At 42.4% G+C, this 25,831-nt stretch overlaps 1 protein-coding gene across 2 annotated transcripts; it reads left to right on the top strand.

The window, feature by feature from the left end:
- Positions 1-21,766: 21,766 nt before the first annotated feature.
- On the top strand, positions 21,767-25,389 carry LOC127293686 (uncharacterized). Of its 2 annotated transcripts, none has more exons than XM_051323325.2 (2): positions 21,767-22,003; positions 24,017-25,389. In XM_051323325.2, the coding sequence occupies exon 2, from the start codon at positions 24,472-24,474 to the stop codon at positions 25,294-25,296; it is 825 nt and encodes a 274-aa protein (XP_051179285.1). In that variant the 5' UTR covers positions 21,767-22,003; positions 24,017-24,471; the 3' UTR covers positions 25,297-25,389. The 2 variants fall into 2 exon arrangements, with proteins under 2 accessions (XP_051179285.1, XP_071674850.1); XM_071818749.1 differs by lacking the exon at positions 21,767-22,003 and adding an exon at positions 22,845-22,893.
- Positions 25,390-25,831: the final 442 nt, after the last annotated feature.

The raw sequence follows: 25,831 nt of genomic DNA, 5'->3' as shown, positions 1-25,831 counted from the left end.
ATTTAGTACAACATTGTACTAAATTCGAGTCAATTAAAAGAGACCGGAGGGAGTAGATGGTGACATTATAAAATTAAAATTGTTTCCTTTCTCATTAAGAGGAAGAGCTAAAGATTGGTTGCTATCTCTGCCTAAGAATAGTATTGATTCCTGGACTAAATATAAGGATGCTTTTATTGGTAGATATTATCCCCCTGCTAAAATTATATCTTTGAGGAGTAGCATAATGAATTTTAAACAATTGGATAATGAACATGTTGCTCAAGCTTGGGAAAGAATGAAATCTCTGGTTAAAAATTGCCCAACCCATGGACTGACTACTTGGATGATCATCCAAACCTTCTATGCAGGACTAAATTTTTCTTCGCGGAATTTATTGGATTCAGCTGCTGGAGGTACCTTTATGTCCATCACTCTTGGTGAAGCAACAAAGCTTCTTGATAATATGATGGTTAATTACTCTGAATGGCACACGGAAAGAGCTCCACAAGGTAAGAAGGTAAATTCTGTTGAAGAATCCTCTTCCTTGAATGATAAGGTTGATGCTATTATGTCTATGCTTGCGAATGATAGGACTAATGTTGATCCTAATAATGTTCCATTAGCTTCATTGGTTGCCCAAGAAGAACATGTTGATGTAAACTTCATTAAAAATAATAATTTCAACAACACTGCTTATCGGAACAATTCTAGTAATAACTATAGGCCATATCCTTATAATAATGGTAACGGTTATGCTAATTCTTATGGGAATTCTTACAACAATAATAGGAATACACCCCCCTGGACTTGAAGCCATGCTTAAAGAATTTATTAGTACACAAACTGCTTTTAACAAATCTGTTGAGGAAAAGCTCAATAAAATTGATATTCTTGTTTCTAGAGTTGATAGTCTTGCCTCTGATGTTGATCTTTCGAAATCGAAAGTTATGCCTAATAGGGATATTGAAAATAAAACTGTTACTACAGCAAATGCCATCCAAGTTAGAATTAATGAGAATATAAGATTAATGGCTGAACTGCGTGCTAGGTGGGATAGAGAAGAAAATGAAAAACTAGCTGAAAAGGAAAATGTAGCTAAAGTTTGGACTATTACCACCACTAGCAATGCTAATTCTTCACATGTTGCTGCACCTCCTACTATCAATAATAAAATAATTGGTGTTGGCAATGCTTCTACCCCTAGTGCAAAGCGCGCAAAATTACCTGAAACTGCTAAAACTGCTGAAACTGCTTGTGATAAAACTGCTGAAATTTTTTCCAACCTTGGGGATGATAATCCCATTGCTTTAGATTGTAATGATTTAGATTTTGATGATTGCCACATCGCTTAAGTTATAAAGTTCTTACAAAAACTTGCTAAAAGTCCTAATGCTAGTGCTATAAACTTGGCTTTCACAAAACATATTACAAATGCTCTCATAAAAGCTAGAGAAGAGAAACTAAAACTTGAAACTTCTATTCCTAGAAAGCTAGAGGATGGTTGGGAGCCCATCATTAAAATGAGAGTCAAAGATTTTGATTGTAATGCTTTATGTGATCTTGGTGCAAGTATTTCTGTTATGCCTAAGAAAGTCTATGATATGCTTGACTTGCCACCATTGAAAAATTGTTATTTGGATGTTAATCTCGCTGATAATGCTAAAAAGAAACCTTTGGGGAGAGTTGATAATGTTCATATTATGGTTAACAATAACCTTGTCCCCGTTGATTTTGTTATCTTGGATATTGAATGCAATGCATCTTGCCCCATTATATTGGGAAGACCTTTTCTTTGAACCATTGGTGCTACTATTGATATGAAGGAAGGTAATATTAAATATCAATTTCCTCTCAAGAAAGGTATGGAACACTTCCCTAGAAAGAGAATGAAGTTACCTTATGATTCTATTATTAGAACAAATTATGATGTTGATGCTTCGTCTCTTGATGTTACTTGAGATACACTTTCTGCGCCTAGCTGAAAGGCGTTAAAGAAAAGCGCTTATGGGAGATAACCCATGTTTTTATTACAGTATTTTTGTTTTATATTTGAGTCTTGGAAGTTGTTTACTACTGTAGCAACCTCTCCTTATCTTAGTTTTATGTTTTGTTCTGCCGAGTAAAGTCTTTGATAGAAAAGTAAGTACTAGATTTGGATTACTGCGCAGTTACAGATTTCTTTGCTGTCACGAATCTGGGTCTACCTCCCTGTAGGTAGCTCAGAAAATTAAGCCAATTTACGTGCATGATCCTCAGATATGTAAGCAACTTTCATTTAATTTGAGCATTTTCATTTGAGCAAGTCTGGTGGCCTAATAAAATCCATCTTTACGGACTGTTCTGTTTTGACAGATTCTGTCTTTTATTTTGCATTGCCTCTTTTGCTATGTTGGATGAATTTCTTTGATCCATTAATGTCCAGTAGCTTTATGCAATGTCCAGAAGAGTTAAGATTGATTGTGTCACCTCTGAACATGTGAATTTTTATTATGCACTAACCCTCTAATGAGTTGTTTCGAGTTTGGTGTGGAGGAAGTTTTCAAGGATCAAGAGAGGAGTATGATGCAATATGATCAAGGAGAGTGAAAGCTCTAAGCTTGGGGATGCCCCGGTGGTTCACCCCTGCATATTCTAAGAAGACTCAAGCGCCTAAGCTTGGGGATGCCCAAGGCATCCCCTTCTTCATCGACAACATTATCAGGTTCCTCCCCTGAAACTATATTTTTATTCCGTCACATCTTATGCACTTTGCTTGGAGCGTCGGTTTGTTTTTGTTTTGTTTGAATAAAATGGATCCTAGCATTCACTTTGTGGGAGAGAGACACGCTCCGCTGTAGCATATGGACAAGTATGTCCTTAGGCTCTACTCATAGTATTCATGGCGAAGTTTCTTCTTCGTTAAATTGTTATATGGTTGGAATTGGAAAATGCTACATGTAGTAACTCTAAAATGTCTTGGATAATTTGATACTTGGCAATTGTTGTGCTCATGTTTAAGCTCTTGCATCATATACTTTTCACCCATTAATGAAGAAATACTTAGAGCTTGCTAATTTGGTTTGCATATTTGGTTTCTCTAGAGTCTAGATAATATCTAGTATTGAGTTTTGAACAACAAGGAAGACGGTGTAGAGTCTTATAATGTTTACAATATGTCTTTTATGTGAGTTTTGCTGCACCGTTCATCCTTGTGTTTGTTTCAAATAACCTTGCTAGCCTAAACCTTGTATCGAGAGGGAATACTTCTCATGCATCCAAAATACTTGAGCCAACCACTATGCCATTTGTGTCCACCATACCTACCTACTACATGGTATTTATCCGCCATTCCAAAGTAAATTGCTTGAGTGCTACCTTTAAAATTCCATCATTCACCTTTGCAATATATAGCTCATGGGACAAATAGCTTAAAAACTATTGTGGTATTGAATATGTACTTATGCACTTTATCTCTTATTAAGTTGCTTGTTGTGCGATAACCATGCTTCTGGGGACGCCATCAACTATTCCTTGTTGAATATCATGTGAGTTGCTATGCATGTCCGTCTTGTCTGAAGTAAGAGAGATCTACCACCTTAATGGTTGGAGCATGCATATTGTTAGAGAAGAGCATTGGGCCGCTAACTAAAGCCATGATTCATGGTGGAAGTTTCAGTTTTGGACATATATCCTCAATCTCATATGAGAATAATAATTGTTGCCACATGCTTATGCATTAAAGAGGAGTCCATTATCTGTTGTCCATGTTGTCCCGGTATGGATGTCTAAGTTGAGAATAATCAAAAGCGAGAAATCCAAAATGCGAGCTTTCTCCTTAGACCTTTGTACAGGCGGCATGGAGGTACCCCATTGTGACACTTGGTTAAAACATGTGCATTGCAAAGATCCGGTAGTCCAAGCTAATTAGGACAAGGTGCGGGCACTATTAGTATACTATGCATGAGGCTTGCAACTTGAAAGATATAATTTACATAACTCATATGCTTTATTACTACCGTTGACAAAATTGTTTCATGTTTTCAAAATAAAAGCTCTAGCACAAATATAGCAATCGATGCTTTCCTCTTTGAAGGACCATTCTTTTACTTTTATGTTGAGTCAGTTCACCTATCTCTCTCCACCTCAAGAAGCAAACACTTGTGTGAACCGTGCATTGATTCCTACATACTTGCATATTGCACTTGTTATATTACTCTATGTTGACAATTATCCATGAGATATACATGTTACAAGTTTAAAGCAACCGCTGAAACTTAATCTTCCTTTGTGTTGCTTCAATGCCTTTACTTTGATTTATTGCTTTATGAGTTAACTCTTATGCAAGACTTATTAATGCTTGTCTTGAAGTACTATTCATGAAAAGTCTTTGCTTTATGATTCACTTGTTTACTCATGTCATTACCATTGTTTTGATCGCTGCATCCACTACATATGTTTACAAATAGTATGATCAAGGTTATGATGGCATGTCACTTCAGAAATTATCTTTGTTATCGTTTTACTCGCTTCGACGAGCGTAACTAAGCTTGGGGATGCTTGATACGTCTCCGACGTATCGATAATTTCTTATGTTCTATGCCATATTATTGATGATACCTACATGTTTTATGCACACTTTATGTCATATTCGTGCATTTTCTGGAACTAACCTATTAACAAGATGCCGAAGTGCCAGTTGTTGTTTTCTGCTGTTTTTGGTTTCAGAAATCCTAGTAACGAAATATTCTCGGAATTGGACGAAATCAAGTCCCGGGGGCCTATTTTGCCACGAACCTTCCAGACCGAAGAGGATACGAAGTGGGGCCACGAGGGGCTGCCACCATAGGGCGGCGCGGCCCAGCCCTTGGCCGCGCCGACCTGTGGTGTGGGGCCCCCGTGTGGCCCCCCACGTTGCCCTTCCGCCTACTTAAAGCCTCCGTCGCGAAACCCCTGATGCGAAAACCACGATACGTAAAACCTTCGAGATGCCGCCGCCACCGATCCCATCTCGGGGATTCTCGGGAGATCTCCTCCGGCACCCTGCCGGAGAGGGGATTCATCTCCCGGAGGACTCTACACCGCCATGGTCGCCTCCGGAGTGATGAGTGAGTAGTTCACCCCTGGACTATGGGTCCATAGCAGTAGCTAGATGGTTGTCTTCTCCTCATTGTGCTTCATTGTTGGATCTTGTGAGCTGCCTAACATGATCAAGATCATCTATCTGTAATACTCTATGTTGTGTTTGTCGGGATCCGATGGATAGAGAATACCATGTTATGTTAATTATCAAGTTATTACATATGTGTTGTTTATGATCTTGCATGCTCTCCGTTACTAGTAGAGGCTCTGGCTAAGTTTTTGCTTTTAACTCCAAGAGGGAGTATTTATGCTCGATAGTGGGTTCATGACTGCATTGACACAGGACAAGTGATGAAAGTTATAAGGTTGTGTTGTGCTGTTGCCACTAGGGATAAAACATTGGCGCTATGTCCGAGGATGTAGTTGTTGATTACATTACGCACCATACTTAATACAATTGTCTGTTGCTTTGCAACTTAATACTGGAAGGGGTTCGGACGATAACCTGAAGGTGGACTTTTTAGGCATAGATGCAGTTGGATGGCGGTCTATGTACTTTGTCGTAATGCCCAATTAAATCTCACTATACTTATCATGACATGTATGTGCATTGTTATGCCCTCTCTATTTGTCAATTGCCCGACTGTAATTTGTTCACCCAACATGCTTTTATCTTATGGGAGAGACACCTCTAGTGAACTGTGGACCCCGGTCCATTCTTTAATACTGAAATACAAATCTGCTGCAATACTTGTTTTACTGTTTTCTATGCAAACAATCATCTTCCACACAATACGGTTAATCCTTTGTTACAGCAAGCCGGTGAGATTGACAACCTCACTGTTTCGTTGGGGCAAAGTACTTTGGTTGTGTTGTGCAGGTTCCACGTTGGCGCCGGAATCCCTGGTGTTGCGCCGCACTACATCCCGCCGCCATCAACCTTCAACGTGCTTCTTGGCTCCTCCTGGTTCGATAAACCTTGGTTTCTTTCTGAGGGAAAACTTGCTGCTGTGCGCATCATACCTTCCTCTTGGGGTTGCCCAACGAACGTGTGAAATACACGCCATCAAGCAGCAAGGCATTACCTTCAGTCTTACTCGCATACTCGCGATACCCAATGAATTGGGCACCGATACGAATAAGCTCTTTGATCATAGGCTGTCAAAGAAGGATAAAGAAAGAAAATGTCGGTATGGGAAAAATATGATGGCATAAAGAAGCAAACAGAGGAAATATAGACAAAGACAAGGAAATTAAGAACTTACATCATCCAAAAGAGGGTTAGAGGAGTTAGTCAATTGAAGAGCAGGCTCCAGGACTGTTTCAACCCTTGCTCTTTTCGGTGAAGGGACGAGGGGGCTTGAAGGAGGAGTAGAAGCGCCGACGTTTTGTTGAGGAGGCGAGGATTCCTCTCCTTCAACTGGCGCCTCCGAAACAACTAGAGTATGCGACGTACTCGTTCGAGCAGCCACATCAAAAGCTGGTATTTCTTCCTCATCATCACTGTGATCAAATGTTGGCAGTATAAAAAGCAAGATAGCGAAAAATCTTCGAGTACAAAAATAAAAGAAAGAGAGGTGACTTACGAACTGATGAGGGCCTCAAGGTATGGATCATAAGCTGCCTTCTGATGTGAAGGAACAGCTTCTTCGGCTTTGGAGGTGCCGGAATCTTCGACATCACTCCTTTTCCTTTTGTTCTTTGGAGAAACAGCGGGAGGAGGAGATTGTGCTGATGCAGTACCTTCAGAAGCAGCCTCTTTTTCAACAGATCCCGCAGATTTTCGAGAATCTGCGGGTTCATTCACAAAAGAGGGAGCATCTTGGTTGTCGTCAGTGACAATGGCCCTTTCATCGACTTCTCCACCCTCAGGAAGGGGAGGAAGCGAGATAAGATTTGGATGGTTCTATATAAAAACAGGGGAAGATGTCAACAAAAAAAAGAGGAGTTATAAAAAAAATATAGCAAGGCAATAACAAGTCAGTCGACAAAGTTTACCTTGGGAAGCGCATTGCTGGCGCTGTATGGTTTTACACGACAAGAAGAAGGGACATAATATTTTTTGCTGAGAGAAGAAATTTTTCGGACAAGCTTTTCTAAATCCTTGACCTCCAAATCCACTGACAACCGGTCTGCGTCTTCGTCGCCAAAGATACTTCCGAGAGAGGGTTTTTGCGAGCCTGAAGAGGCTGCATTCTGGTCCTAAGAAAATACGCTGTAATTTGGATACCTGACAACTCTTTGCCGCGAGTATTTCGCAACTCATGGATGCGAGTCATCAGGGCCTCTGTCGAAGCTTTTTCTTCCTCGGTAGCATCTGCATCCCAGGAGCGGCGGCGAAGGATTTTCTCGGCACCATCGAAAGGAGGGATGTTGTCTTCAGCACATCCATGGTTCTCCTCCTGGATGTACAACCACTTCTTGCGCCACCCTTGAACTGAGTCAGGGAGTTTTACGTCGAAGTAATCGACCGTGGGGAGAACAGAAATATCAACGCCGCCTATATTATAAGCGACATTGGGAGAGCCATTGCGGCGACAAAAGAAAATGCGCTTCCATAGCGCCCAATTAGGCTGGACGCCAAGGAAGGCCTCGCAGAGGGTGCTGAAAATGGAGATATGGAGGATAGAGTTGGGCGTGAGGTGGTGAAGTTGAAGACCATAAACAAAAAGCAATCCACGGAGGAAAGGATGAATAGGGGCGGAAAGACCGCGGATGAGATGGTCGACGAAACTTACCCGATACCCCATTGGAGGGGTTGGGTAGCTTTCTTCACTAGGGAAGCACAGGGCCTTGGGTTTCTTGCTAATCCCCAGCTTCTTCAAAAGATTGATGTCCTGGGTGGAAATTTTGGACCTTTCCCACTCCGCGCTTCCCAGATCTGCGGCGGCCATCGACGATTTAGGCGTGTGGTGCCTAGTTAACCGACGCGGTGGCATCAACAATGGCGCAGGAATGCAACTTGGAGGAGATGAGCTTAGGGAATTGAGGGGCGCAGGAGCAGGTTTCGCAGAGGAGAGTAGAAGAACGGCGCGAGCGGAAGTGTTCGAGGAGGAAGAAGGAGATCTTATATAAAGGTGAGGCGAAGCGGCGGACCGTTGGATGGAAAAGGGGTGCGGCAGATGATAACCACGCAGAAACAAGGGTAAAAAAGTATTTTAACACTGGGGAAGTTACGGTACGTGCGCCAGGAAAAGCGGAGGACGTGTGTCCCCCACCTACACGACGTGTCAAGATAATGGATAATTTAGGCCCGCAAGGTAGTGGGAGAAAATTTCTCGCGATTTTTGGATTTACAATCGTGGCTATCATCAGCAATAACGTCACCTTGTCAGAGAGAAAAATTCGACTCAACAGCGGCATAAAAAGGCGACATGCAAAAAGTATTGGAGAGCCTTTGATCAAATACAAGTTTTTGATCAAATGCTCGGGGGCTACTTTGAAAAATGAAAAGATCAGAGAAACAAAATAGAGATCGCTTGAGCCTATGATCAAATACGAATATTTGTTCATAGCCTCGGGGGCTACTCCCATCGGGAGCGCTGTTCGCGCACCCGAGAAATTATAAAACTTCGGGAGAGAAAGAAAATATAGCGGCATAAGGCGTAGAGCCTACAACCAAGCACAAGTTCTTGGCCGTAGCCTCGGGGGCTACTCCCATCGGGAACGCTGTTCGCGTGCCCGATGAAATTATAAAAAAGAAAGAAAGAATGAAAAGAAGAAAGATAGAAGAGCAAAAGAGTATATTTCGAGTTATAAATAACTCTGCATATACTCCCATCGGGAGAGCAATATAAGTCATCTTGACTCAATAAAATGTGTCATTCCAACAGCCGAATAAGCACTCGACAATATATTCTCAGAACGCCAAAGTTGCGATCAATTTCTGAATGCCGCAAAACTTTGCGAATGTAAGACCCCAGATCCGTTCTGTGAGGCGTGGCGCCGTCTCTGACGTTGGTTTGCTACTTTTATCCGTATCAACAGATACGAAGAAAAATCCTAACGGACGCGTTAGGTACCCAATAAATATGACTGGGACTCGACAGAATGGTAAGACCTTAAGCGGCACCTGTCGAAGTTTACACCAGTATCCCGAGATCATGTCCAGGGACGTGATTTTGAAGTAGGTTTTTGCGGATTGCCACTAGAGCAGTTAACTAGTACCTGATCCGTCAGATGAACTAGCCCCAATTACCATTATCCCTGCACAATATAGAAATGTATGTCAATAAATATATAAAAGTTTTAAATTGTCGAGTAAAAATAAACAGTGGAGATTTTTCCTGACTCTACGATTCAAGTAAAATCTCGGGGGCTACTGACATAGGCATCCCAAATGGGCCTGCCGAAGATAGTACCCGGGGTTTATTGAAAGCCCACTACCCGAAGAATAAGAAGACTCGGAAGCCCAAGATATTGTTAAGGAAAGCTAGAGTTGTAATAGGAAGTATTATTTGTAATCTTGCGGGAGGAGTTAGAAACCTTCCCGGACTCTGTAACTTGTACAATACGAATCCCTCGGCTCCGCCTCCTATATAAGGGGGAGTCGAGGAACAAAGAGATCATCGAATCATTGTTTCTAAAACCCTAGTTTTCATATTTGTCGAGTACTTTTCGGCTGAAACCTTCGAGATCTACTTGCCCTCTACATCCAACTAAACCCTAGTCTACAATCCGTAGGCATTGACAAGTTAATACCTTGTCACACGTAGACAAACCCTAGTTTGTAGGCTTTGTGCTTAACAAGTAAAACATAGTTTTATTCCACCTCGTTAAACTCTCAAGTAGAATTTTTATAGCTCGCCTACACCAATTACCATCATCTATCCCTATTTCGTGTAATGTTTAATAATTTTCAGTATTGTTTCGTTGATGAAAGAAATTTGATGGAACAAACATTGACGAGCAAACTAAAGACCATAAGTAACTAGTAGGTGGTTGTCGTAGGTGTACTGCCGCATATGTATTTACCTGACTACAACTATAAAAGTTAGCCTATATATTTCACCGACTACAACATGTCATGTATCTCATCCATTCACCAGAGGTCGTAGTCGACCTGCGATGATCCCACCTCCTAATTTGATTGGTAACCTTTTTAGTTAGTACATCGATTTGATTGCACTAATGGCTCTAATGTGCCCATGTACAATTCTCGGGAAACATGCATATGAAATCATCCAAACACGTATGAATGTGTGTGTATATGAATGGGAGGCATCGGGATATCTGAACTCTGCGCTGCTGAACATGATGGTGCGAACCATGACTACACGAGGATGCTTTACGAGCCTCGGCAGTTCCAAGCCACAATGGTCTGAACCACGAAGAGCTGAAACACAAGACATCAAGAGTCCTAGAGTGAACTTGGAACTCTTAAGCCTCAGATAGTGCCAAAACGGAATGATGGCGTGAAACTGCAAAATCACGAGTTTGGGTTATCTGTTCTACCCAAGAAGTTGTGATTTATAAATTTCTTTGCGTAGCAGTGCTTTTGCGAAATTTTCTTTATGTATTTTTTAGAACATAGTACAAAAAAATGCACAAACATACATTTTTTTTTCTGTACCTTGTACCCCTACTTTCCTAAAAAGTTGCTCAAATTAATGTCTATTACATATGTATCTAGATAAAGTTAGGAAGTTTGTTTTTTTAGGAACGGGTGGAGTACTCCAAAACAGGGAGCGTAAGTACCAATCATCAGATCTAACCGTCATTTGTTAGGCTAGTTTGGACCTTCTCTATTGTGTCCATAAAGTTGGGATTTTTTCAATGAAAATTTTACCGATCTATTAATAATCATCAACAACCATACAAGCATTTGTAAAAATAAAATTATAAATAGGTCTTTGGAAAAACTAGCGATGACTACATACATTAGCACAAGCCGAAGGCACGTCGCCGTTCTCGACCCTGCATCTTCGAAACTAGGCAAAGATTGGCGTTGTAGAGCTTGCTGTAGTTGACATTGCTGTGCGCAGATTGCCGTGGGAGTTGTAAATATATATGGTGTAACTTTTCTTCGATCCCCGGCAACGGCGACAGAAAAAGTGCTTGATGACGTGTACTCGGCGTATGCGGACAAACTGTTGGGGAACCCCAAGAGGAAGGTGTGATGAGCACAGCAGCAGGTTTTCCCTCAGTAAGAAACCAAGGTTTAATCGACCAGTAGGAGAAATGCGTGACTTCTGAAGGTGTTGCTGGTTGACTAGTGTCATGGCGTACTACCGGCGTCAGCAACAACGTGGAACCTGCACACAATACAACCCAAATAATTTGCCCCAACTTACGGTGAGGTTGTCAATCTCACCGGTTTGTTGAACACAAAGGATTAGACGTATCGAATAGAAGGAGATGTTTGCAGAAAGTAAACAGAAATTGATTGCAGTTGAATTTATTAGTAAAGGAAATAAGACCGGGGTTCACGGGTCACTAGTGGTGGCTCTCCATAAATAAATAACATGTTGGGTACACAAATTATAGCTGGGCAATTGACAAAATATCGATCGATACATGACAAGATGATTATTACGATAATTTGGTATTGGTCATTACATCATAATACGTAGACTGCAATCCAACTGCAGCTATGACTAATAATCCATCTTCAGGTTAGCGTCCGCACCCCTTCTGACAAGGTATCGACTTGTCAATGCCTACAAGTTGTAGACTAGGGTTTTGCTGGAAGTAGAGGGCAACTAGATCTCGATGGTTTCAGCCGGAAAAGTACTCGACTGCTTATGAAAACTAGGGTTGCGTGAACAATGATTCGATCCCTCTTTTGTCCCTCGACTCCCCTTATATAGGAGGCGGAGCCGAGGGTTTCGTATTACACAAGTTTACGTATTCCGGAGACTTTCCGAGTCCAACCCGTAACGTTACAAATCTCTTTATTTCTAATACAACTCTATCTTTCCTTAACAACTAATTGGGCTTCCGATCTTCATATTCTTCGACTTCATGGGCCTTCAGTAAACCCTGGGTACCATCTTCGGCAGGCCCATTGGGGATGCCTATGTCAGTAGCCCCCGAGATTTTGCTTGAATCGGAGAATCAGGGAAAATCTCCAACTTTATAATTATCATATAACTTATTCGAGTTAACACATATCTTTAATAGAACAATCTTATATTGTACAGGGATAGCGGTAATTGGGGCTAGTTCATCTGACGGATCAGGTACTAGTTAACTGCTCTTGTGGCAATCCGCAAAAACCTACTTCAAGATCACGTCTTGGACATGTTCTCGGGATACTGGCGTAACTCGACATGTGCCGCTTAAGGTCTTACCAGATGCCGAGTTCCAGTCATGTTTTATCGGGTACCTAACGCGTCCGTCAGAGACGGTGCCACGCCGCACAGGATAGATCCGGGGACTTACCTTCGCAAAGTTTTGCGGCATTCAGAGATTATTCGCGACTGAGGCACTCTGAGAATATATTGTCGAGTGCCTTTTTCGACTGATGGAATAGCTCATTTATTCGAGTCAACGGATGACTTTTATATTTCTATCTTGTCTTCCCGATGGGAGTATATGAAGAGTTATTTGTATAACTCGAAATATACTCACCATGCTATTTTTTAAATTCATCGGGCACGAGAACAGTGTTCCCGATGGGAGTAGCCCCCGAGGCTACAGCCAAGTGCTTGGACTTGGTTGTAGGCTCACCATTTTAACGCCTTTTATTTCTATATTGCCATCTTTCTGCTATTTTTCTCGGGTGCGCGACCAGCACTCCCGATGGGAGTAGCCCCCGAGCGTATAGACAAATGCTTGCATTTGATCATAGGCTCTCGCCTATTCTTTCTTGCCATTCCCGATGTTTTCCTTCTTTCTAAAGTAGCCCCCGAGCATTTGATCAAAAACTTGTATTTGATCAAAAGCTCTCTAAATTGTCATCACTTCATCATTATCATCAATCTTCATAATACCGCAGTCGAAATTTCTCTTTGTTAAAGTGACATCAGTGCTAACAACATCCACGACCACGGTATGGGGAAAACGCTAGTTCTGTCTTGTCGCTGACGGCAGTCGAAATTTCTCTTTGTTGGACCCAAAGTCTGCAGCACGTTGACACGTCGCGCAAGTGGGGGACACATGTCCTACGCTTTTTCTGGCACGCGCGCTGTGGCGCCTATCCAGTTCTTTCACAGTGAAAATACATTCTTACCCCTTAAGCCACGTGTAAAGAATCCAATCCATTCTCATATCATCCGACATCCGACGGTGCGTCGATTCGTAGGTTGACTATAAAATACATTCTTCTTCCTCCGTTCTCCTCTTCGCTGCGCCGCACCTCTGCTTCTCTCTCTTTCAAAATCCCCATTGCCAAACACACTTATGCGCCTGCTTGCGCACTCCGTCGGATCGCCCACCTCACGCGATCGGCCTCCGACCGCACAATTGGCAGACGCGGCGGTGAATCTCCGCCGCCGATTTGCCCCCTCCCCTACCGGCCCGTCGTGTGCGTGCCATTGCTAAGGGAGGGGAGGTCGCGGCGGAGCGGCTAAGAAGAAGTCGCCAAAGAAATTGGCTCGCCGGAGGCCGAGCCCTTTCGCGACGGAGCGGCGGCGGGGAGTAGGGTTTTGGAACCCTACTCCCCCTCCACGGCCTGCATTAATACGGGGCGGTCTTCGCGTTTCTCGGGCCCCCGAACTGAGTTTACGGGTTAGGCCTCGAGTTCAGGCTCTGTTCTGGGCCACTTCCGGAACCCGTAAATTCGCCGGAAAAATACGGGTCCGGCTGGTTTTTTTGTGTGTGTTAGACTTGCTCTAATAAAGATGGTGAGACTCCGGCTCAAAGTACCTCCCAATTTAAGATGCATGTAAACCCGCATGTACAATTGCATACTTAAAAAGTAAATTTTAGTTGCTGCTGGTGAATAGATGGTGGGTGGACTGATGAACCCCATTACTCTTGGAGAACCTTGTCACTGGCTATAAAAGATTAAGCACACTGCACCTCTGCACATGTACAATTTCATGCTAACAAGCAAGCATTTTTTTTCCTAGTCGATAGCCGCCATTAAATTTTCTTTGAAGAACCAGTATTGTTCTTCAACTGTTGCTTCACGAACACGGTGGATGTGATGAGCTGGTTGGTGCTTAAACATATACTACGTACATAGCAATGCTAAAACAGGAGCATTGTGTTAGAGTGCTTGGCCATTGAGAATGGGAGGCGTCAGGACCCTTGATTGAACTGCTGGAATTTTGTTACACACGAGAGGGTACCACGAACTTCTCTGTTGCGCTGCGCGCCCAACGGTGCATCACAAAGTTGGTCGCCAGGTGGACTATTGTGGCTTTTCTGGAAGACTAGAGGCTGGAGCGCTCATTGGGGCGCTTTCTCGCCATACATTGGCGGGCCAATCGCCATAAAAATACAGAAAAAAACAAATTAGAAAAGGGAAGACAAAGGGGAGGGGGAGGTTAGCAACCGAAGCCAACCGAACCCCCAAGGGAGGTCAGTTCCACAAAGGACATTCATTGCGACTTGGCATGGCGAGCGAAGGACGGCGACGAAGACCTGCAGAACCGAGACCAAGCTCAGTCGAAGGGCGTCAGATAGCCGAGAATGGGGCGACGACGGTGTGCCAACCCCGTGGTTGAAGGGCGATGCAGGGACGAGTCACGCCACAAGCGCAAGCAAGGCAAAGCCAAAACCCGACGTTGCCTTGAGGACCTCACACCGACCGCAAGGCGAGCAACTCCGGAGAGAAACCACACCGCAAGCAGACCGAGGGAGCAGGCAGTGGAATTCGTGGAACCCATTAGAAGCACGCGAAGGAGCATCCCGGCACGGACGAAGGACGTCGGATAGCCGAGTCTGTGCGGCGACACTAGTTGAATGGCCAAATGCACACAGTCATGCGGACTTACGGAAACCCCAAAGCGCCAATTCCGCAATCACCTCAACAACCCTCGCTCTTTGATACATCTCCGACGTATCGATAATTTCTTGTGTTCCATGCCACATTATTGATGATTTCTACATGTTATATGCACACTTTATGTCATATTCGTGCATTTTCTGCAACTAACAAGATGCCGAAGTGCCAGTTCCTGTTTTCTGCTGTTTTTGGTTTCAGAAATCCTAGTAACGAAATATTCTCGTAATCGGACGAAATCAAGACCCTGTGTTCCTATTTTTCCGGAAGCATCCGTAACACCCGAGAGCCGCAAGAAGGGGCCCTGTGGGCCCCAGATGATAGGGCGGCGCGGCCTGGGCCCTGGCCGCGCCAGCCTATGGTGCCACCGCCTCGTCGCCCCTCCGACTCCGCCTCTTCGCCTATTTAAAGCCTCCGTCGCGAAAACCCTATTGGGAAGAACCACGATACGGAAAACCTTCCAGAGCCGCCGCCATCGCGAAGCCAAGATCTGGGGGACAGGAGTCTCTGTTCCGGCACCCTGCCGGAGCGAGGAAGTGCCCCCGGAAGGCTTCTCCATCGACACCGCTGCCATCTCCACCACCATCTTCTTCACCGCTGCTACTCCCATGAGGAGGGAGTAGTTCTGCATCGAGGCTCGGGGCTGTACGGTAGCTATGTGGTTCATCTCTCTCCTATGTACTTCAATACAGTAATCTCATGAGCTGCCTTACATGATTGAGATTCATATGATGATGCTTGTAATCTAGATGTCATTGTGCTAGTCAAGTGAGTTTTACTTATGTGATCTCCGGAGACTCCTTGTCCCACGTGTGTAAAGGTGACAGTGTGTGCACCGTGTGGGTCTCTCAGGCTATATTTCACAGAATACTTACTCACTGTTATGAATGGCATAGTGAATTGCTTATTTATATCTTTTTATGATTGCAATGTGTTTTGTATCACAATTTATCTATGTGCTACTCTAGCAATGTTATTAAAGTAGTTTTATTCCTCCTACATGGTGTAATGGTGACAGTGTGTGCATCCGTGTTAGTACTTGGCGTATGCTATCATCATGATCTCTTGTAGATTGTGAAGTTAACTATTGCTATGATTGTATTGATGTGATCTATTTCCTCCTACATAGCGTGAAGGTGACAGTGTGCATGCTGTGTTAGTACTTGGTTTAGTCGTGTTGATCTTTCTTGCACTCTAAGGTTATTTAAACATGAACATTGAATTGTGGAGCTTGTTAACTCCGGCATTGAGGGTTCGTGTAATCCTACGCAATGTGTTCATCATCCAACAAAAGAGTGTAGAGTATGCATTTATCTATTCTGTTATGTGATCAATGTTGAGAGTGTCCACTAGTGAAAGTCTAATCCCTAGGCCTTGTTCCTAAATACTGCTATCGCTGCTTGTTTACTGTTTTACTGCGTTACTACTGCTGCGTTACTACTGCTACCATATTACCACCATCAACTACACGCCGTTACTACTGCTACCATATTACCATCATCAACTACACGCCGTTACTACTGCTCATATTCATTCATACCACCTGTATTTCACTATCTCTTCGCCGAACTAGTGCACCTATTAGGTGTGTTGGGGACACAAGAGACTTCTTGCTTTGTGGTTGCAGGGTTGCATGAGAGGGATATCTTTGACCTCTTCCTCCCTGAGTTCTATAAACCTTGGGTGATCCACTTAAGGGAAACTTGTCACTGTTCTACAAACCTCTGCTCTTGGAGGCCCAACACAGTCTACAAGAATAGAAGCTCCCGTAGACATCAAGCACTATTCTGGCGCCGTTGCCGGGGAGGAATGGTAAAAAGGCACTCATACTCCGGTTCCTGTAACGATTTCTTCTGGCGCCATTGTGTTTGTGCTCGAAGCTATTTCCTTTAGATCCTGCAATTGCATCTTTTGGTTTCTTGTTTACACTAGTTTGGCATAATGGACAACAATGAGCTTCTTATTTTATTTCCTGATTTAAAACATGGATTGTTTGATGCGAAAATTAAAAAACCTATGAAATCTTATTTGCATGCTGGTAGTAATATTAGTATGAACGCTTTGAACACCATTGTTGATAATGATATAGAAAGTTCTAAGCTTGGGGAAGCTGGTTTTCATGATCTTTTTAGTCCCCCAAGCATTGAGGAGAAAATTTTCTTTGATGATACTTTGCCTCCTATTTATGATGATTATAATAGTGGTATTTTGGTACAACCTACTATGGAGAGTAATTTTTATGATGATTATACTATGCCTCCTACACTTGATGAGAATAATAATGATAGCTACTTTGTTGAATTTGCACCTACTACAATTAATAAGGATGATTATGCTTATGTGGAGAGTAATAATTTTATGCATGAGACTCATGATAACAATGCTTTATGTGATAGTTATATTGTTGAGTTTGCTCATGTTGCTACTGAAAGTTATTATGAGAGAGGAAAATATGGTTGTAGAAATTTTCATGTTACTAAAATGCCTCTCTATGTGCTGAAATTTTTGAAGCTACACTTGTTTTATCTTCCTATGCTTGTTACTTTGCTCTTCATGAACTTGTTTATTTAAAAAATTCCTATGCATAGGAAGCATTTTAGACTTAAATATATTTTGAATTTGCCTCTTGATGCTCTCTTCTCGCTTCAAATACTATTTCTGGCGAGTGCATCATTACAACTGCTGAGCCCATCTTAACGGCTATAAAGAAAGAACTTCTTGGGAGATAACCCATGTGTTATTTTGCTACAGTACTTTGTTTTATATTTGTGTCTTGGAAGTTTTTTACTACTGTAGCAACCTCTTCTTATCTTAGTTTTGTGTTTTGTTGTGCCAAGTAAAGTCTTTGATAGTAAAGTGAATACTAGATTTGGATTACTGCGCAGAAACAGATTTCTTTCCTGTCACGAATCTGGGTCTAATTCTCTGTAGGTAACTCAGAAAATTATGCCAATTTACGTGAGTGATCCTCAGATATGTACGCAACTTTCATTCAATTTGGGCATTTTCATTTGAGCAAGTCTGGTGCCCTAATAAAATCCATCTTTACGGACTGTTCTGTTTTGACAGATTCTGCCTTTTATTTCGCATTGCCTCTTTTGCTATGTTGGATGAATTTCTTTGATCCATTAATGTCCAGTAGCTTTATGCAATGTCCAGAAGTGTTAAGAATGATTGTGTCACCTCTGAACATGTTAATTTTTATTGTGCACTAAACCTCTAATGAGTTTGTTTCGAGTTTGGTGTGGAGGAAGTTTTCAAGGGTCAAGAGAGGAGGATGATATACTATGATCAAGAAGAGTGAAGAGTCTAAGCTTGGGGATGCCCCCATGGTTCATCCCTGCATATTTCAAGAAGACTCAAGCATCTAAGCTTGGGGATGCCTAAGGCATCCCCTTCTTCATCGACAAATTATCAGGTTCCTTCTCTTGAAACTATATTTTTATTCGGTCACATCTTATGTACTTTACTTGGAGCGTCTGTGTGCTTTTATTTTTGTTTTTGTTTGAATAAATGCTTGTGTGGGAGAGAGACACGCTCCGCTGGTTCATATGAACACATGTGTTCTTCGCTTTATCTTTTAGTGTTCATGGCGAAGGTTAAAACTGCTTCGTTCATTTTTATATGGTTGGAAACGGAAAATGCTACATGTAGTAATTGATAAAATGTCTTGGATAATTCGATACTTGGCAATTGTTGTTCTCATGTTTAAGCTCTTGCATCATATACTTTGCACCTATTAATGAACAAATACATAGAGCTTGCTAAAATTTGGTTTGCATATTTGGTCTCTCTAAGGTCTAGATAATTTCTAGTATTGAGTTTGAACAACAAGGAAGACGGTGTAGAGTCTTATAATGTTTACAATATGTCTTTTATGTGAGTTTTGCTGCACCGGTTCATCCTTGTGTTTGTTTCAAATAGCCTTGCTAGCCTAGGCCTTGTATCGAGAGGGGATACTTCTCATGCATCCAAAATCCTTTAGCCAACCACTATGCCATTTGTGTCCACCATACCTACCTACTACATGGTATTTCTCCGCCATTCCAAAGTAAATTGCTTGAGTGCTACCTTTAAAATTCCATCATTCACCTTTGCAATATATAGCTCATGGGACAAATAGCTTAAAAACTATTGTGGTATTGAATATGTACTTATGCACTTTATCTCTTATTAAGTTGCTTGTTGTGCGATAACCATGTTTCTGGGGACGCCATCAACTATTCTTTGTTGAATATCATGTGAGTTGCTATGCATGTCCGTCTTGTCTGAAGTAAGAGAGATCTACCACCTTAATGGTTGGAGCATGCATATTGTTAGAGAAGAACATTGGGCCGCTAACTAAAGCCATGATTCATGGTGGAAGTTTCAGTTTTGGACATATATCCTCATTCTCATATGAGAATAATAATTGTTGCCACATGCTTATGCATTAAAGAGGAGTCCATTATCTGTTGTCCATGTTGTCCCGGTATGGATGTCTAAGTTGAGAATAATCAAAAGCGAGAAATCCAAAATGCGAGCTTTCTCCTTAGACCTTTGTACAGGCGGCATGGAGGTACCCCATTGTGACACTTGGTTAAAACATGTGCATTGCAAAGATCCGGTAGTCCAAGCTAATTAGGACAAGGTGCGGGCACTATTAGTATACTATGCATGAGGCTTGCAACTTGTAAGATATAACTTTCATAACTCATATGCTTTATTACTACCGTTGACAAAATTGTTTCATGTTTTCAAAATAAAAGCTCTAGCACAAATATAGCAATCGATGCTTTCCTCTTTGAAGGACCATTCTTTTTACTTTTATGTTGAGTCAGTTCACCTATCTCTCTCCACCTCAAGAAGCAAACACTTGTGTGAATCGTGCATTGATTCCTACATACTTGCATATTGCACTTGTTATATTACTCTATGTTGACAATTATCCATGAGATATACATGTTATAAGTTGAAAGCAACCGCTGAAACTTAATCTTCCTTTGTGTTGCTTCAATACCCTTACTTTGATTTATTGCTTTATGAGTTAACTCTTATGCAAGACTTATTGATGCTTGTCTTTAAGTACTATTCATGAAAAGTCTTTGCTTTATGATTCAGTTGTTTACTCATGTCATTACCATTGTTTTGATCGCTACATTCATTACATATGTTTACAATATGATCAAGTTTATGATGGCATGTCACTCCGTAAATTATCTTTGTTATCGTTTTACCTGCTCGGGACGAGCAGAACTAAGCTTGGGGATGCTGATACGTCTCCGACGTATCGATAATTTCTTGTGTTCCATGCCACATTATTGATGATTTCTACATGTTATATGAACACTTTATGTCATATTCGTGCATTTTCTGGAACTAACCTGTTAACAAGATGCCGAAGTACCAGTTCCTGTTTTCATTGCTTTTGGTTTCGTAAATCCTAGTAACGAAATATTCTCGAATCGGACGAAATCAAGACCTGTGTTCCTATTTTTCTCAAGCATCCGTAACACCCGAGAGTCGCCGGAGGGGGCCCTGTGGGCCCTGGATGATAGGCGGCGCGGCCTGGGCCCTGGCCGCGCCAGCCTCTGGTGCCACCGCCTCGTCGCCCCTCCGACTCCGCCTCTTCGCCTATTTAAAGCCTCCGTCGCGAAAACCCTATTGGGAAGAACCACGATACGGAAAACCTTCCAGAGCCGCCATCGCGAAGCCAAGATCTGGGGGACAGGAGTCTCTGTTCCGGCACCCTGCCGGAGCGGGGAAGTGCCCCCGGAAGGCTTCTCCATCGACACCGCTGCCATCTCCACCACCATCTTCATCACCGCCGCTCCCATGAGGAGGGAGTAGTTCTCCATCGAGGCTGGGTCAGCACTGTAGCTATGTGGTTCATCTCTCTCCTATGTACTTCAATACAATAATCTCATGAGCTGCCTTACATGATTGAGATTCATATGATGATGCTTGTAATCTAGATGTCATTGTGCTAGTCAAGTGAGTTTTACTTATGTGATCTCCGGAGACTCCTTGTCCCACGTGTGTAAAGGTGACAAAGGTGTGCACCGTGTGGGTCTCTCAGGCTATATTTCACAGAATACTTACTCACTGTTATGAATGGCATAGTGAAGTGCTTATTTATATCTCTTTATGTAACATCCCAAATTTTACAATTAAGGATGTTAATAGTTGCATCATATCATCATGGCATACTATTTTAAAATTTGCATATTTAATTTCCAAATTACTCCATAATGATGCTTAGGGCTGAAATCTAAATAAATGATTTATTTTCGCAGACTTTTATCTGATTTTTGTTTACTCTTTTCAAATTTATAAAGCTCATAGGAGATAAGAAACAAATAAAAGAAAAGACAAAAGAAAAGGAACGATTGAATCACACTTACCAAACAGAGCCACCGTCCTCCGCGTACGCGCACGCGCGCGACCGATCGGCCAGGCCGGCCAGCTAGGCAGCGGAGACCAGCTCCCTATCTCTTCTTTTATTTTTCTTTTTTTTCCTCCAACGCTGACAGCTGGGCCCACGTATCATCTTCAACCTCCTGCACGAGTTCAACATCAATACGAGACTCAAACCGACTCGAAAATCCCAGAAAAATCGGCCCGATTCCGTTCGAATCCGTGCACCCTACTCCACGAAAACTCCTCCATATATACTCCCGCATCGGCCCCTCTCCGTTTTTCTAAAAATCACAAACCCTAGACCACCAGAGAGCCCGTTCCGATCTCGCCGGAGTTCCGCCGTCGCGAGCTTGAAGACGAGGTTCCAGGACTCCCCGCTCCGCCCTTCTCTGTCTAAGCTTCACAAATTGCTCAACCTCATCCTCCTAATCTTTTTCCCCTTCCGCAGAACCACAAGAACACGCAGGCGAAGCCACCGGAGTTTCGCCGGACTTCGCTGACTCCAGCCGGGAATAGAAGCTGCTCAGGACGACTACGATAGATTCCATCGATGCACGCGGCACCACCAAGGAGAGGAGAACCCCGTCAAGGTCTTCGCCAAGCCGGAAAGCACCAGTACACCGTCGCCTTCCACACCCGACCACCACGTTCATCTCCGTCTTCGTCCATCTGGTAACGCTCCGAGGACAGTAGCATAGCTGTATTTGTACGTAGAACCAGTAGCAGTACGTTCTGCAACGTTGTTCTTTTTCTTATTTCTCACGTATGGTACGATCGATCCAATCGATCAGATTCGTCACATGAGCTAGCTCCTACTCCAGCCAAAACTTTAGAATTTTATATCTTCAAATCTAGAGCTTCGTTTTAGATTTTGTTTTCTGCGTTGAATTCGAAATCAAATCCTCTATCCACTGATATTAATTTTGCAAATTATAGAATATTTGGTTTTATCAGTTAAAAATTGAACTTAGTATATTAGCATGTTACTTTCCGTCGTCGCCAAAGCCAAGCTGAAGCCGAGCCAAGCCGCCAGCTGAAGTCCAGCCGAAGCTGAAGCCGAGGAGCGCCACAACCATCAGATCAAGATCGGATGTTCCGAGACGCGCCACGTCCCTACGTAAAAACAACAAAATCTGAATACTTTCGAAAATCATAATTAAATAACCGTAACTCCGTTTTGATCAATTCTTTTTGCGTTAGTTTCAGAATTTTATTATCTACACCTTGAAGTTGGAATTTTCGAATTATAAGCAACTAATTATCACGTTTGTAATATTGAATCTTAAACCTCAATTTGAACATATAATATAAATCTTATTTAATTAATACATGTTGAAAATCAATGTTGGGATGTCCCCTGCATGTTAGACTTGATGCATTATATTTTGGTCGAATTTGAAGTATTTTATCATTATATCATAATTGCATGCATGCATATAGTGTGAAACATTATTGTTGCATTCGTTATTCATTGAAGCTATTTTTTTTACCTTTGCGATAGATTGTGCGGAGTGCGAGTGCTGCTGAGGAGGAATATTGCTTAGAGTGCTGTTCGGATCAAGGCAAGTTACACCTTTGTTCATGTTGTCCCAAGTTTTCTACTATGCATGTCTTTTTCCTTCAAATGATTAGTATGCATGTGTAGGATGTTTTGGTAGATTTTACTTGGTGAAAATTTTGCAAGTCACGTGATTTTTGTAGATTACCATGAGTAGAGTTATACTTAGAAATAATTCCACTTGATATCCCGCCCATAGGAATGCCTAAATTTTTCTAAGTGCTATGCTTATGCTACGTAAATATCGAAAGGGGTTTGAAACAAGAAATTTTTCTAAGTACTTGAGCTCTGTTTATGAGCGCAACTTTTCTCCCAAAATCCTCCTTCAAAATAAAACTAAGTTTTCTTCTGGGCGGAATGGTTTTGGCGGGACAACGAGTGTGGAGATTGGTGGAGGACTGCCGCCCAGATCAAAGAAGTCCGCCACGTTCCGTATGTCGAAGCTTCCAAAGGCAACCACAATACAATATGGGCTCTGCCTTGGCTAAGTACTTAGTGGGAAACCTCACCTGGGTACCGCCATTGGGAGGTATTTTGGGCACGGGCGGATCCTAAGGTGGAGGGGCTACTAAGGAAAAGCTTCGTCGTGACCTCGTCCGGCCTTAATGAAGATGAAGAATTTTGGCAAAAGGGCTTGGTTGTGAATTGTGGGTAAAGAGCGCAACCTCTCGAGAGTGTTAATCTGATCGATCACCGTGTCCACTGTGAACGGGACAATTGTGAGCATCCGAAGGATGGAGCCTCTGAAGGATTTCCTCTCTCTTTTTCAAAGGAATTTTCAAAACCCTATGGCGTGTGTAATATCGTTCATAGGTGGGTTTTGGGGCCTTGGTGTGTAATATCCAAGTGCTCGGGACTTGGTGTGTCATATCCAAGTGTTAGGTTGATTTGGACACTTGGTGTGTAATATCCATGTGCTCCACTCGGCCAATTTTATTTATCAAAATTTTGCAAAGTAGGGTAAAAGATTTTCTCTCTTTACTAAGTAAAAATTGGCTTTACGCAAATAAACCTCAAGCCTCCTCTTGTCTGCCTACATGTAGATTTAGCCAATTTTCTCCTTCTTGGTGTAATTTGCCATACATTCAAAGTATTGACCAAATGTTTTTGGCTGCACTCATGTGCAGAATACGAAGGTTGAAGAAAGGTGCGCTAGGATCGCGGGTCTACACTCAATGAGCCTGTGGCGTTGATGGACTCAATTTATCTTAAGTTTTCCGTTGCTTTTATTTGAGCTAGCCTTGAGCTATGCAAAGTTGTAATAAATTAAACTCTGGATTTATTCGATTCGTGTAATAATGACATTGTGTTTTACATGGTATTTCATCGGCTGTGAGTGCTAGCTTATGATCCAGGGACTAGCATGTTAATCACAGGGACTTAGGATCCTACCCGATCCAAGGTCATTACAGATGGTATCAGAGCACATGTTGACTGTAGGACGTGACCCTAGGATTGGATAAAGACACTTCATAGAAATAGGACTTTCTATTTTGTTAAGTTATTCATGCACTTAATGCCTAGTAATTCTTTCCTTTCTTATTTTGTTTTATGCCTCTAATCTCTACTCTCCAACTTGAAGATGACGAGCTTCAACTACACCACCGCTGAGGACTTCAAGGATATTCGCTTTGGAGCTTGCCTTCTTGACATCGTTGAAGAGCTGAAGCTACCTGTACCTTTGATCAAGGGAAGTCTTTTGAAGAGATTCAACAAGGAAGGTTGTTGGGGAGTCAAGGCGGTTCAACATGGACGTGACACTGAGCCGAAGACCGATGACATTGAGATCAACCTCGTTAGCGACTCCATGGAGAAGGGCCTTAGCATTGTCATGCAGGAACTTATAGGGCGCTTATGCGGACGTCATTCGACGGAACTGAAGGGCCACTACTCCTTTACCTTTGGAAGGCGCGACGAGAAAGGCGTTCCCATCGAGTTAAGCGAAGCGGGTAGAAAGGTTGTCAAGCGTCAACGACTTCATTTCCAGGACTTAGAGAATCACATCAATACTCTCGAGGAGGAAAGTTGTTTTGAGCTACTAAGGAATGATGAACTATGCGGTCAACTCAAGGAGAAAGACAAGAAGATACAAGAGCTAGAAGAGGTGATCAAGGCCCAAGAAGAGGAATTCCAAGCGCAGGACAAGAAGTTCCAGAACCAAGAGAAGAGAGTCCAAAAGAAGAATGAGATGCTTAGAAAACAAAAGCAAGAGATTGATAGTAACGAAGTAGAGTTCGAGGCCGATCACAATTTGATTGAGAAGTTGCGTGCTGAGAAGAGGGACTTGCAGGAGAAGAATGAAGAGTTGGCTAAGGAGCTCAAGGAGTACAAGGCAGGATTCTTAGAGGCGGGACTTACATTTGAGATAGTGGAAGAGGAAGTAGACGTAGACGAGGAAGCTAAATAGTTGACCACCATTATCTATCTTACCGTTTTATCTTCGCTTAGTTGTTTGACCATACCAATCCCTTGTGGTATGGAAATAATAGTTCGATAAAAACCTTTTACTTTATATGGATGTTTTGTGTTTCTATGTTTGATGCATGCTGATGACCCACAAGTATAGGGGATCGCAACAGTCTTCGAGGGAAGTATTACCCAATTTATTGATTCGACACAAGGGGAGACAAAGAATACTTGGAAGCCTTAACAACGGAGTTGTCAATTCAGTTGCACCTGGAAACAGACTTGCTCGCAAGAGTTTATCAAGAGGTCAGCTTTATAGCAAGAGTAGCAGTGAAATAACAGCAGCAGAGTAACAAAGACAGCAGTAGTGATTTTAGTAAACAGCAGGATTAAAATACTGTAGGCACGGGGACGGATGACGGGCGTTGCATGGATGAGAGAAACTCATGTAACAATCATAGCAGGGCATTTGCAGATAATAATAAAACGGTGTCCAAGTACTAATCAATCAATAGGCATGTGTTCCAATTATAGTC

This window comes from Lolium perenne, chromosome 4 (assembly GCF_019359855.2).
Source record: "Lolium perenne isolate Kyuss_39 chromosome 4, Kyuss_2.0, whole genome shotgun sequence".
Lineage (NCBI taxonomy): Eukaryota > Viridiplantae > Streptophyta > Magnoliopsida > Poales > Poaceae > Lolium > Lolium perenne.
The sequence above is the reverse complement of the archived record's forward strand: the minus strand, read 5'-3'. Positions and strand labels throughout refer to the sequence as shown.

Excerpts from the sequence above, each read along its gene's own strand:
- LOC127293686 (XM_051323325.2), top strand. The coding sequence starts at position 24,472 with ATGACGAGCTTCAACTACACCACCGCTGAGGACTTCAAGGATATTCGC.